The sequence below is a fragment of the Chamaea fasciata genome, unplaced genomic scaffold (assembly GCF_029207755.1).
Source record: "Chamaea fasciata isolate MVZ Bird 193981 ecotype frontalis unplaced genomic scaffold, bChaFas1.0.hap1 SCAF_4, whole genome shotgun sequence".
Classification (NCBI taxonomy): domain Eukaryota; kingdom Metazoa; phylum Chordata; class Aves; order Passeriformes; family Sylviidae; genus Chamaea; species Chamaea fasciata.
In genome coordinates this window covers 65248870-65262570 of record NW_027094089.1, presented here as the reverse complement: position 1 = coordinate 65262570, position 13701 = coordinate 65248870, and the positions used below count along the sequence as shown (strand labels likewise).

The 13701-nt window shown below is 35.4% G+C and overlaps 1 protein-coding gene across 2 annotated transcripts in view; it reads left to right on the top strand.

Moving 5' to 3' along the window:
• MAN2A1 (mannosidase alpha class 2A member 1) overlaps nt 1-13701 on the top strand; it is a 112839-nt gene that overhangs the window by 39675 nt on the left and 59463 nt on the right. For both annotated transcript variants that reach the window (XM_066181836.1, XM_066181835.1), the window contains exons 7-10: nt 221-407; nt 5416-5593; nt 9591-9793; nt 12588-12773. In XM_066181836.1, the coding sequence (XP_066037933.1) occupies nt 221-407; nt 5416-5593; nt 9591-9793; nt 12588-12773 (754 nt within the window). The remainder of the gene's footprint in view (nt 1-220; nt 408-5415; nt 5594-9590; nt 9794-12587; nt 12774-13701) is intronic.

The window sequence follows — 13701 nt, the reverse complement described above, 5'->3', positions numbered from 1 at the left end:
TTCACTAGAACATTCCAATCTTGGTTGTAGTTCTGTTTTTACCCTCTTTATATGTATAAGGTACATACAAAAATAGTCTCAAAGTAAGGGTATTCAAAATAGGAAATTGTCTCGATGTGGTATCTTTCCAGTACAGTCCTTGGACTGCGAATGTGGAAGTTATTTACTTTTGGCAAATATGAGAGGGTTTATTTTAAAGTTTTGCTCTGTTTAATTCCAGATGTGGGATCCAGTACAGATATTCTTTGTCATATGATGCCTTTCTATAGCTACGACATTCCTCATACTTGTGGCCCGGATCCAAAGATCTGCTGCCAGTTTGATTTCAAACGGCTTCCTGGGGGAAGAGTAAGTTGCCCTTGGAGAGTCCCACCAGAAGCTATTCATGCTGGAAATGTTCAACACAGGTACCATTTTTACATATTCCCTCAAGGGAATAACCTCAAAAAAAAAAAGCAATTATGCTGGTCAAAAATGACATCTGGCATAGCTTGGTGGATTTAGCAGCTCAGCTCCACTAAGCTCACTGCTGCCATGGTGGGGTGGGGAAGAGAATCAGAAGAGTAAAATGAGAAAACTCATGGGTTGATATGCAGGAGAGGCATTGGGTCTGTGCAAGCCCTGCTCAGAAAAAAAAAAAGTCATCTCTCTGTTGTCAACCCTGTCATCAGAGCAAATCCAGATCACACCACATACTGGCTGCTGTGACTCTACCCCAACCAGAACCAGTACAAGATTTTAGAATAAGCTTGTAGTGGGTAAACAATACCTGTTACATGACCTAGTGTTTGCTTCTTAGTTAGGAACATAATTGTTGGTGAAATTAGAGGAAAAGTTATAGTTAAGGAAGTGGCATTTTTTAAAATTTTCTCTTCCTGATACATGAGTTAATCTCTGAATGACAGAACACAGTCATCTGCTTTGAATGAGGAATGAAACTAAATACTAGTTTACTCTGGTTTTTGCGAATTTAATGAGCAGTGGTCTGTCCCCTGCAAGTGGAACACTTCAGGGGCAGCACGATGTGCTGTAGTGTGCTGTAACTACAAACAGTGGGATATTTCCTGTAGTATATCCTTGAAAAACTTGGCAATCTGTGGCCTAAGTTTACTGAAGTGTAAACCTTAAGTTAATCTGATTCCTGTTTCTTTGTGCCCAGGGTGAAAATTCTTGTTTCTTTGTGCGCAGGGTGGAAATTCCTATTAACTTCAGTTTTAGTTTTCAAATAGAAACACTGAGTTGTTTTGCCACAGTTAAGAATCAAATTTACACTTTACAACACTGCTTCTCAATTTTGGCATGACAGGGGTAGGGGGTGGAGGTGGGGCGTTGGGGAGGGAGAGTAAAGGAAGGAAAAAAGAAAAAAAACCCCCCAAAAACCAAAAGAAAGGGTAATAAGTTAAACTGCCAAAGGTTTTTCCAGAGATTGGTTGTATTCCATGGTCCTGTTGCTATTTTCAGGCTTTGCACTATACCAGGTTTCCAGAATTAAAAGTTGAGGTGTTTAGCATTTGTGCAAATTGCTGAGCATAACAAATGTATTAAGGAGAGCAGGGTGACTTCTTGATCCTTGATGCTGAAGTTTTACAGTGATGATGATGCACTGCTTGTCTACATGTCAAGTATGCATCACTTTTTTTCTGAGTAAAAATTCTGACATGCATCATGAAAGCCTCATTTAAACAAAATTCAGTCGCAAAATATTACTGAAAATAAAACCAAAATTACGTTACAACTGCTGTATTTAGAGATAAAAATTGGAATATTGATAGCGAAAAGGGGGCTTTAGTAAAGTAGAGAAAAGAAAGATGATAGTGACAGGAGAAAAGTAGAAAAATTGTGGGACACCCAGTGCCTTTGTGAAGGAAAATTCCTATGTCATTAAATCAAAGTTGTAAGAAAGAAAAATCTTGACTATATATCTCAATTGGCTGAGACAAATATTTGCAGAAGAGCAACAGCTTGCTTTAACAAATACGAGAAACATAGAGGCTATAAATATAATTTGGAGTGTCTGCTTGAAGTAGTCTTTTGAAGAATCTTGATTTAAAATTATTCTTAATCCCTGCACTTCCTAGATGCAACCTTTGCATAACAATCTAAATTAGATATTGTGAAAGATACGTGTTTTCACATGTCAAAGGATATTAAAGAATAAGATAAATAGGGCAGGGATGTAGTGAACATATGATCAAGTCGAAGTGATTAGTGTCTCAGTAGGTCCCTGAAACTTAATATTTTGCATCAATTTTATTTAGATGAAAGCAGTTTTGGTGTCTAACAGGAAGTTGAAACATCAGTATGCTGTATTATACCTATGGGAAAAGTAAAACTAACATATGGTCTTTGAGTTGGAAGCCTGGATTATTTACCACACTTTTAGTGTCTAGTTTCAAATAAACCCACTAAAACACAGGAAGTAATGTTTTGATGGAGAATGCTAAAACATTATGTGTATTTTTTTAAAAAGTTGGAATATTGTAGAAAACCAAAAACATTATTGATCTGACCTCTGTAATAACATGTTTTACCGTTCTTATGATGAGATGTATGAGTTCCAGAATTGAAAAATCTATCTTTACATCATAAGTTTCCCAAGGTTATAGGTTTGCAGCACAGTAATTAATCTGCCTCTTATCTCTGATTGCTTTAAGACTAGAAAAATACAGGACATTCATGGATTTGAAAAATGTTGATTAAAATAGAGACTGGATTTAGATCACTGACCTTTTTTCAATGCCAAAGCTACAACAAAATTATTAAAACTCAGATCTTGAATACTCAGCTGGGACTGTTGCTTTTGATTTCAATACCGTTATGGCCTTACCTTTATATTAAAGAGATACTGAGTTGAAAACTTCAGGCTAGTAGTTGTTTGATTTTTCATTTCCTTGCCACTTAAGTTGTGACCTGGTAAGAAGGAATGAAGGAGCAACCTAATTGAAAACCTGTACATGTTTAATAATACTTCATAACAGTTTAGGTTATAAAAACTACTATTGCACTTGCCCTGATTTGCAGCTGCATCTTTATCCATATGTTTGAATGCTGAAGTGTGGAGTTTTTCACACTAGGAAGAAAAAGCAGCTGTTGTGGTTTTTTTGTGGGTTATTTTATTGCAAGTTACGTACTTCAGAGAAGAAGTAGAGAATGAAATTTCCTCTTCACCAGCTACTGTTCAAAAGCCCAGTTTGCCCTTCATCTTTTTTATCTTAATGGTCACATTGTATGGTCATGTGGTACTTAATATTTGTGATTGCCTGCCTCAGGTGGCTGTTGCTCTTCTTCCTTTAAGATAGGAAGGGTCAAAATCAGCCATGTTTATTGGTTTGGTACTTACTCAAATAGTTGAGGTTTTGTGTTAAAAGAACTTGTAGGACAAAAAGATTTTCTATATTTGTGAAAGGTCTCAAGCATTCAGTGATAATCTGAAAGCTTGAAAACAAAAAGTTTATCATGGCTGATCTCCTGAGTGGTTTTCAGATTTTCATTCAGGTAGGCAGGATAAATATATCAAAATGTATCTACTTCTATTTCACTGGGGAACAATAAAGGGAAAAAATGGTGAGACTCAGTGGAATCTTTTTTTCTCCAGAGGTATTTTCTTGTCTTCACTGTGCTCTGGAGCCTTTCTGCTGGCACTTACACACTCCTGTATGAATTAATGATTCAGGAAGTTATTTGAGAGAAACTTAGATGGATGTACCTGAATTGATGTTCTTCAGTGTTTTTGCAATTAAAGTAGTTTGCAATGGAGGAAGATCTTGTTATCCCCTTAAAAACATGTAATAATCCCACAGTTATCAGTACTTTAAGAAAGGAGGAGCAGCAGTACTGATGAATTTTGGAGGATATTTGGAAAGAAACCAGAGGAAGACTTTGAAGAGAGATGTCAGAGTCAAATACCCTGTTAAATATAACCTGTATTTTTCAAGAGACTCAACACTAAAGTATGTTTTCAACCATAACCTATATGTGGAAAATTTGAGTTAGGCTGGCTCCTTAGAAGGAAGCATTGCCTGGTCATGTGTTTTGCCAGTTGTTATGGTGGCTGTGTGGTGAGGAACCTTTTGTGTTTAAATCTTGCAACCTGTTGAAACTCATGGAAAGTATTGACTGGAAATCTGAACTATAAATCCACTAATAGACAGGGAACGGGGGGAAGTCACTAGTTGGGTAAATTCTAGTCTCATTAGAACTCTGTAGCTCCTTAGCCTAAGTTGATATTGTGGCCCCTATCTCCCTCTAGAATACAGTCGGACCTTGTGTTTATACAGTGCTTCTGCAATCAGATAAATAAGTAAGCCCTGACATGCTATTCAAAGAAATAGGGTTTTCAAATATATTGGACTGGAATTTCTGCATAAATAATTATATAGCAATTCTTCAAGAGTATGAGTTGAGAGGTGATTTTGCTGCATCATCTATTGTAAAGACATGAAGAAATAAAAGAACTTCATTAGAATCTGAATTTCCTGCTATTTTGTCTTTAAAGCCTTGAAATATGTATTTCTGTTTTCTTAAATATGTTACTACGGTTTATATTTTGAGAATTATTTACATAATTTTAATTAGAGGGTATCAGGATCTGAATATGCTGATAATAATTGTGACTTAGAGGGGGAGGGTTGAAAATGGACGTTTTCATTAACCTAGATATTAGACTTATGATTGTTAATGTATTGCTGGAACTGATAGTTTACCCATCCTAGAATTAATAGGTGCCAAAGTATAATTTTGCATTTTTTCTGTTTGTGCATGTGTGAGTATTTTGTTTCTGGGTTGTTTAGATTTATTTTAAGGCCAAAGGCATAAAAGCAGTGGATTTAGTTTTTCAGGACTCAAAGGATTCTAGAAGGATGGCTCTAAGATATGTAAGAAGCTGGCTGAAGGGAGAACTGTGATTTTTAGCAGCAAACTTCCTCCTGAATTCTTCTTTATATTTGCAAGTCTGGAGTTCCTCAGAGATTAATTTGTGGGCAGTTTTTCTGCCAAGGACATGAAGATATGAAGCGAAGTATCAAAAGAAGGTGCCAGAGGGGATGAGAAGAGCTTGCTCAATATTGTAAATAGGTGTTGGAGAGGATTAGGATTGTTATCTAAATATAAAGCAGGTAAACAGAATTTGGACGGTAGGTTAGTTTTGGCACAGGCACAGATTGATCCAGGCTGCTTGAGATGAAGCTTGATAAGCTTATTGAAGGATTTAATTAGTATGGTGTTTGCAGCAATAATAGGTTGAATATGGTGTCCCAGTGGGGGAATTGCATCCAGCTTTTTGTTACAAAGTGAGATAACAGAGTTTTGTATATCTTGTTTAGGGTCATCCTAATGTACAACTTGCTGTTGTCTTGCCAAATGCTGACTTTTTTCCCTCTGTCTTCTAAATTACTCTTCTTTTTTTCTCTCCTCAAGGGCTTGGATTATATTAGATCAATACAGGAAGAAGTCAAAGCTTTTCCGTACAAAAGTTCTGCTAGCTCCACTTGGGGATGATTTCCGCTATACTGAGAGCTCAGAATGGGATCAACAGTACCAGAATTATCAGAAGCTGTTTGATTATATGAATTCTCGTCCTGAGTGGCACGTTAAGGTAACTGCAACACGTATTCTGGCTTGTAGAGAAGACAGTATTTCCTAGTGTTCTGAGATTTTTCACAGAAAAAAATAGTTGTGGTTAGGTTTGGGGTTTTTTCAAATGTGAAACTTTATATGCTATTTAACAGTAAATTGATGTCTCTTGGTAGCCCACATTTTTTTTTTACCTTTACTACGTAGTCTTCTCTCCCCCCAAAATAAAAACTTTCCTATTAATAGCATCGGCTTGAAAACTATAGAGAGTTTCCAAACTAGATTAATTTGGAGAATAGCTAGTGGGTTTAATTGTTTTCTTCATGCTCCTGTTTTCACAGCCATTTTTACTTAAGACTCATAGGCTTTGTTACTTAAAACTATTGTATTATCTTACTAGAAGTTCAAGAAGATTCTGCTACTTTATTTGCATCCTCTTGGTTTTACATCCCAAAACAAACCAAAAAAATAAGAGTTGCCATTGCTGGCACATATTGTTGAATACAATAAAATCTGAGACTGACCTGGCTACAAAAGGACTGAATATACTAACACAATCATCAGAGGAGGTACCGCTTCAAACCAGCAATTATGTGTGAGAGTTAAAACACACATTCATGTGCTCTACTGTGTAAGCTGATGGCCCTAGGAGCTTCTTGCACTGTAGATGTTCTCTGTATTCTGAAAACTTCTCATCATCTTTCTGCACGACATTAATAAATGGAGGCCACAACCTTGGGTTTTTTGACTGTCACCTGAGAGTGACAAAAAGCACTTTTCCTGCTTTCACATTTAGGCTTTTCTTTAAACCTGGTCTGGTATCTTTCATATGGTTTGTGCATGCATCTGTTTTTCCTTATCTTTTCTGAGACATCCCCTGATTCTTCCAATTGTGCATTTGAGTAGTGCCTGTAGTATGCTACTACTTTCTGCTGACTTCTGAATTTGTGTTCTGCATAAGAAAAATGATTTATTTGAATTATATCTTATCTGAAAAATGGATTTTATGTTTCCTATGGGATGTGGGTGACATGATGTATGGTGAAGGACCACAATGTCTTAGTGGAGGGAGATAGAGTACCCCTCAAATTTTTTAAATCTAAAGCCCATATTTTAAAACTTAAGCTTTACTTCTGTCAAAAAATGAACGTACTGTACAGGTACTTACTCCTTGAATACTGACAGCAACATATTTTCTGTAGTTCTTACTAACCTGGGCTGGATGATTTTGTCTCTGGGACAAAAACTGATGGCTGTAGCTGTGAAGTAATTCTTCAAGGACCAGCGCTGTCCTCAGACCTCTGAAAGTTCCTCTTTTGAAAGGTTCTGCTCAGCCCATTATCAAGGATTCTAGCAGTCTACTTCATGAGGTTAGGTGTGCCCGTCTAGAGTCACATTAATCCTTGGTTCCCTCATGGAAGCATCCAACCATTTTTCTGGTTTTTAATACCCAGACAAATAGATATGAAATCCTCTGGTTCTGCCACTTCATACCTAGGGAATTTTGATCAACTGGAACACTGGTGGCATCAGAGCATTTCTCCTTTCTGTTTTATTCAGATACTTAGGTTTTTATCTCTCTGTGTTTGTTGTTTTTTTTTTTCCTTTCTTAGTTGTTTGTTGCCTGTCTGTTGGGGGGGTTTTTTTGTGTTTTCTGGTTTGGTTTGATTATTTGTTTTGTTTGAAACTGATGGCATTTATTCTTGAAAATATGAGCTTATATGGAGAACTTTCACACTCTTCTGCAGTTTCCCTAGTGGAATTTAACTACACAGGCAAGTGACAGGATATGCCATGTAAGAATCTAGATTATATAAAGGAGGAGTTCACATTTCTTCCTGAAGTGCTGAGATGCCTGGGATATTACTGCATACACCAGGGAGTGCCTACTCTGCCTTTGCCTTTCTGATCTGAAGAGAGATTTACTCTTTCAAACAGCTCTTTGTGATGTTTATCTAGCGGATGTGTCTGTTAGCATTGAGATTCTCCTGCCAGACACTATTCTGCTCTAGAAGTATGTGGTACATCACTGTAAAACATACCTATTTCACTCTTGAGGAATTCAATCTCCCATTCAAGATCTTCTTTGCATCTATTATACATAAATTAAGTTGAGTCTTTTTGTATGCCAACAGAAGACTCTACCAGGTTATTTCACTGTTTTCATTCACCTGACTTTGATGATTTCCCTGGTGAGGTTTTTACTCCTCTGATTCAATGCAGAAATGAGACCATCTTTGTGTCTTCTCTTGTTGCATTGTTTTTGTCTTTTGTTTTCTACTTGTAGTTGCTTATTTTGTGAGGGAAAAGACCAAGTATCCTAGAAGTGCCTGATAAAGCAAGGTTTACTAATGGTGCAATTCCAGGGGCAGTATTTATCTTTCTCTGCCTTACTGCCATTTAAATTGGCAAGTTACTATATTGTATCCACCCTACAAATACCTGAATGATCTGAATGGCCTTGAAGTGGACGTGTTTGGGTTTTTTGAAACAATTAAAAAGTGTGATTTTGTTGTCACAGTGGAAATCTGATAGTCCTTATATTCCAAGTTGCTTTTAAAAGATTTTTGCTAAAACTTGGTTTTGGTGTTGTAAATTGTAGCATGCTACAATTATATAGTTGTTAAAAATAATAATAACAATAGGAAACAAAGTTACTTGATGTCATCATTATAGTTTATGGTGAGGATATTTCTGGTAACATAATGCAGTCTTCTGTCCTGTTCCAGCTTCCATTAATTTTTTCTTTTACTTTCATTCAAAATCCATTTTGCCATCAATGCCTTCTTTAACATTTCTCAACACTAACAACATTGACATCAATCCTTTATTTTCTTTCTTTTGTTGTACTCCTGCATATTGAGAATGCCATTTTTTGACCTACCCTGTAAAGATCTGCTATTACCATACCTGAGTATTTTTAAAAATGACCAGAAGATAATTAATTTCTTTTTTTACTCCCACATGTTACATCTCTAAATGCAATTTCTTTGTACAGAGTTTAAGGAACCAGCTTTCGAAAGCAAATGCTAGTTTTCTTTTTTGTATCAGCAGTCATCTTTTGGGTTAAGCAAGATCTGGAGCACAAGAGAGTTAGTTTTGAAAACACAGGATTAGGAGAACTATAGTTTTTTTGCATTACATTAAATTTCTTACTTGGCCCAGGCAGCTACTTGGGTAATATTGAGGTATTGCTAAGCTCGTGTATTACAGACTTACTTGTAAGACATGAAACAATTCTTCACTTGTTTGTTGATGTTTAGATATTATTTTATACATCTGTTCAAATTTTTTTAAAAAAATCATATTTTGTGAGTTGTAGAATGGTTTTGGTTGGAGGGGACTTTGAAAGCTGTCTCATCCAATTGCCCTGCAATGAACAGAGACATCTTCAACTAGACCAAATTGCCCAGAATCCCATCCAATCCAGCCTTGAATTTTTCCAGAGATGGGGCATCCACAACCTCTGTGGGTACCTTGAGTGTTTTGCCTCCCTCATATTAGAAGTTGTCTTTATATCTAGTCTGAATCTATCCTCTTTTAGTTTGAAACCATTACCTCTTATTTTAGCACAAGAAGTCCAACTAAAAAGCCTACCCCCTCTTTCTTGCAAGGCCCCTTTCTGTACTGAAAGGCTGGAGTAAGGTCTCCCTCAAGCTTTCTCCTCTCCAGGCTGGACAACCACACCTCTCTCAGCTTTTCCTCATAAAGAAGGCGTTTCTCTGATCACTTTTGTGACTCTTCTCTGGACATGCTCCAACAGATCCATCTCTTTCCTGTACTGAGTTGAAATGCCTTTTTGAAAATACTTCTTGTATTGAGTTTTGAAATGCTATCCAGTTTGTTTGAAAAGTGTGCAGGGGAACTTTAAAGTTTTTTTAGGATAGGTTTTCTGCTATAAATCTGCTGGAAGAGTGGCGTGTTTCTGAAATGTATATGAACCAAACATATACATTCTCTTTGTATTTTCTGCATAATGAAAATAGAACTTTGTTACAGTAATTTTAATTTTCATTCAGGCCCAGTTTGGAACTTTATCTGATTACTTTGAAGCTTTACGCAAAGAAAGCAATTTGGATGAAAAGAGCAGCAATTCACTTTTTCCTATTTTAAGTGGAGACTTCTTCACCTATGCAGACAGAGATCATCATTATTGGAGTGGGTACTTTACATCACGACCCTTCTATAAACACCTGGACAGAGTCTTGGAATCCTACATAAGGTAATTCCTGCCATCTAGTACATTCATAACATGTTTCTTGGCACACAGTAGAGTTGAATGTGTAAGTATTTGTGATGGTTTAGCCTCAGGCAGCCCCTTGATCACTTCCCCACAAGTAGGGATCTTGAGGAGAATTGGAAGGGTCAAAGCTACAAAACACAAAGGCAGTTTAATAAGGAAAGCAAAAGCCACACACAAAATCAAAACAAAGTATGGAATTACAGCTATATAGTGTGAACTTTTTTAGAGAAAAGTACAGAGGTATGAATTTTACAAAGGTTCTCAGAGGAAGCTGAGAAATATCCAGGAATATTGTGTCTCAACTGATCTGAGATTACTGTTCTTCTGAAAACTGTTTTCATCTTTTTTAAAGAAAAAAGTTGTTGCTGAATTTTGGTAATGGAGTATTTAAGCGGTTCTCCCTTGTAGCAGACATAGGATGATTTAACTGTTTTATAAAGCTCCAGAAAGAAATCTAGGCAGATGGATTTCATGTATAGCCTTCCCTAAGGATTGCGGGTTTTTTTCTGTAGTGGATGCTGCAGTAGTGGAACAAGCAAGAGAGGTGTGGAAGGTGGCATTTCCAAGCCAGCTTGAAAAGTAGTGTTCTGGAGGCAGATATGAGTACCTTTCAGAAGAGAAACTGTATCTAGCAGAACTTGGTTTATTTCTTCCAAGGAATCCAGTTTTTACTGTGGCAAAGTGGAGGATTCATCACAGGAATCTTTAATTTTCAGTGAAAACAACATGCTGTTGGAGAAGACAAGATGCACAAGACAGCAGGAAAAGCAGGATAGATAATGTTCTTATAATCTGAATTATCTAATTAATTGTTTTTTCATAGTTTTGATTAATTTTCTTTCTGTTTCTTAAAATGCACCAAAGGTTTTATTTTCTTCAGGTTCATCATAGTATATAGTTTTTTCAAGATTTTTTTAGGTGTGGTTACTTAATTGTCATTTCTCTGGTTTTTATTACATAGATTGCCGAAAACTTCATATGAATTTGTTTGTAGTATTTAAAACTTTACACCATTAAAGAGATTCCTTAATTTAAACATTTCAGTTGCCTTTAACTTCTGAACAAGGTATAGGTAAGTAATCTCTGGAGAAACACTAATCTGTCAGTGTTCTTATGTATTAAAACACGTCCCAAATAATAAAAACGAAAAGAAAATATTAATTAATATTAGTTGTGGGGAAGGAAATTTCACCTTATTTCAGGAACTAAAATTTATTGTGTTCTCTTCTTTATAGCTAAGTTGCATCAGTGCATAGTGGCTTACTCAATTTTTAAAAAAAAGAGGTAAAATGCTTTTGGACAGGGTTTATTTGTGAGATGAATGACCATCTGATGCCTTTTTTAAAGTAAAATATTTTCATTTTTTCTTTCAAATTAAGCTGCAATCGGACAAAGTAGGAGGGATGCATAGAAGTAGAAATTTGCACTAAGCAACATTTAAATATGCAGTGATTAAGGTTAATCTAGCACTGGTAATTAAATATAGTAATTAAAACTTTTTAACACCTTGATTTTGTATGTAGCTGCTGAGCAAGTACCTGATCTAAAAGCAAAGTCTCATCTTGTTCATGAAATATTGACAGTATGAAAATAGCTGAGGCTGTTACATGTACAGTGCACCTTTCAGTTTACTTGGGTATGTGGTAGTTGCAGATTTTATACAACTGTGACCTATGTGTTGTATAAAGATGAAGAGAAAACTGAATATAAAGAAATTTTTCATGTTAACAATTAATACCATGCATAGTCTGAAAACAAAGGTTTCTTTGTAAATTTTTTTTGTTGTATCTAGTTTAAAATTGGACACATGCCCTCACTGACAACTTGGGCAAATAAGAGAGTTAACTTATTTTCCTTTTTTAAAAAATTTATTGCTTGCATCCCTAGAAGTTATTTATTACTTGCATGCCTAGGGAAAACATGTTGTGATTTCTTTGATTTTTGTGTCATTAACCTCTGTCATCTTTGTTGCTTCAAGTACTTGAGAAATGTTCATTTACATCTAATAAATTCTGAAAAATAATCTGACACTTTTCAGACTTTCAAAAATAGAACTGTAACATTTTAGAAGAAGATAAGAAAAAAGTTAACAGATGTTTTCCCAGAATTTATACAGGCATTTTTGTCAGTCAAATATCCATAATAACTGGCAATTATGGGGATATTTTTTGTAAAATAAATTTAGATTCTCATAAAGCAAGTGAGAATCTAGTGGTAATATTTTAGTGCTAGGCTTTTGCAACAGATGTGGAAGAGATAGGCTTTGCATTTTGTTCAATGTAAGGTTTTTGGAATCCAGTGTTCTCTCCATTCAGGTGAATGTGTAGTGAGCAGGTGCATGAGATACTTAAGCCTTTAAAAGAATTTAGTTTGCTGGAATCTAATTCTAGGCAGAATAGATATTTGTTACTGTACAGATAAGTATATTCATTTAAAACAAATTTATTTGATTAAGAAGTTGTTTCTTGAAATGGGAATTGTAAGTTTTTGTAAGGCACTCTATGCATACTGTGAGGTTTGAAGACCAGATCTGTATACTTCACACGTTTATGAGTGTGTATTTCAGTTTGCACTGTCATATTTTTATTTTGAATACCCATTTTCCATCATAGAAGTCTTGCAGGAAGCTACAGCATGAAGATACGCTAAAATGTGCAAGAACAAGGTTTATAGAGCCTATGGGACTTTTTAGAGTTTTTTCTTTAGATCAAATGTGTATTGCTTTTTACATTTTAGCCCTGTATAAATACTTGATTATTTTCTGCAATTCCAGGGCAGCTGAAATTCTCTACTCCTTGGCTTTAGTACAGTCCAGTAAATCTGAGAAGATGAGTGTGTTTCCTTCTGTGGATAACTATAAATTGCTGACAGAAGCTAGGAGGAACCTTGGACTCTTCCAGCATCATGATGCTATTACAGGAACAGCCAAAGATTGGGTAGTTGTGGATTATGGCACCAGGTAATTTATTATAAATACATAAATCTTAATTTCCTTTTGTGTTTTTAGAACTGTTTATTTCAGACATACAGACAGTATGCAGCAACATACTCCACTGAAAGTGCAGAGGTGCTCTACATGAGAAGTAGATTTGATTCCACATGCTCTTAATTTATGAAATATTTTCTGGCCCTCTGAGTGAGAATTTGATGTTCAAACAATATTTTGATATTTCAAAAGGTAAACATATTACTGAGATTTCCTTAATGACAGAATTTTTCTGCAGTAAGTAGGAGAACCTTTTATATTTGTCTGTCATAAGCAATGATAAAAGATGTGCTGATTTAATCATATATTCCTTGGAAAATCCTACAACCTCTGTAGCCTACCTTTCTTAAAAGTGGGAAATTTTTTTCATGTTGAAAATCATCTACTTGTCTGTCATTGTTTATTGTTTAATCTGGGGGGTGTTTCTGAGTATTGAGAAATTACTCTGCTAGGGTCTTCATAGAATTCTTTTTAAGAACATTGCATGATGTATGTATGTCTGTGTATACACGTTTTAATTATGGGTTTGTTCAGAAAATCATTTCATATTGGAAAGTTAGAAACTAGAAAATTTGATTAATTGAGGTGATGATGGTAGACTGATGATACAGCATGTTCATTAAATAAGCAATTGTCTTAAATGCATCTAAAATACTCTTTCTTGTTTAAAACTATTTCATGACAAGTATTTTTAAATTCCATATTTTAAATCTACTAAATCATAAGTCTTCACAATGCACATAGTTACGATAGAGTAAAATAAAGGCTTTTTTCACTTTATAAAAAAAAGTATCCAGCTCTCTGTATTTAGAAATATGTGGACATCTTGGTAATTTTTATAGTCTATATTTTTCATGTTTCTGGTTGTTCTCCTAATCCTGTGTTTCTGATTGTTCTCTTA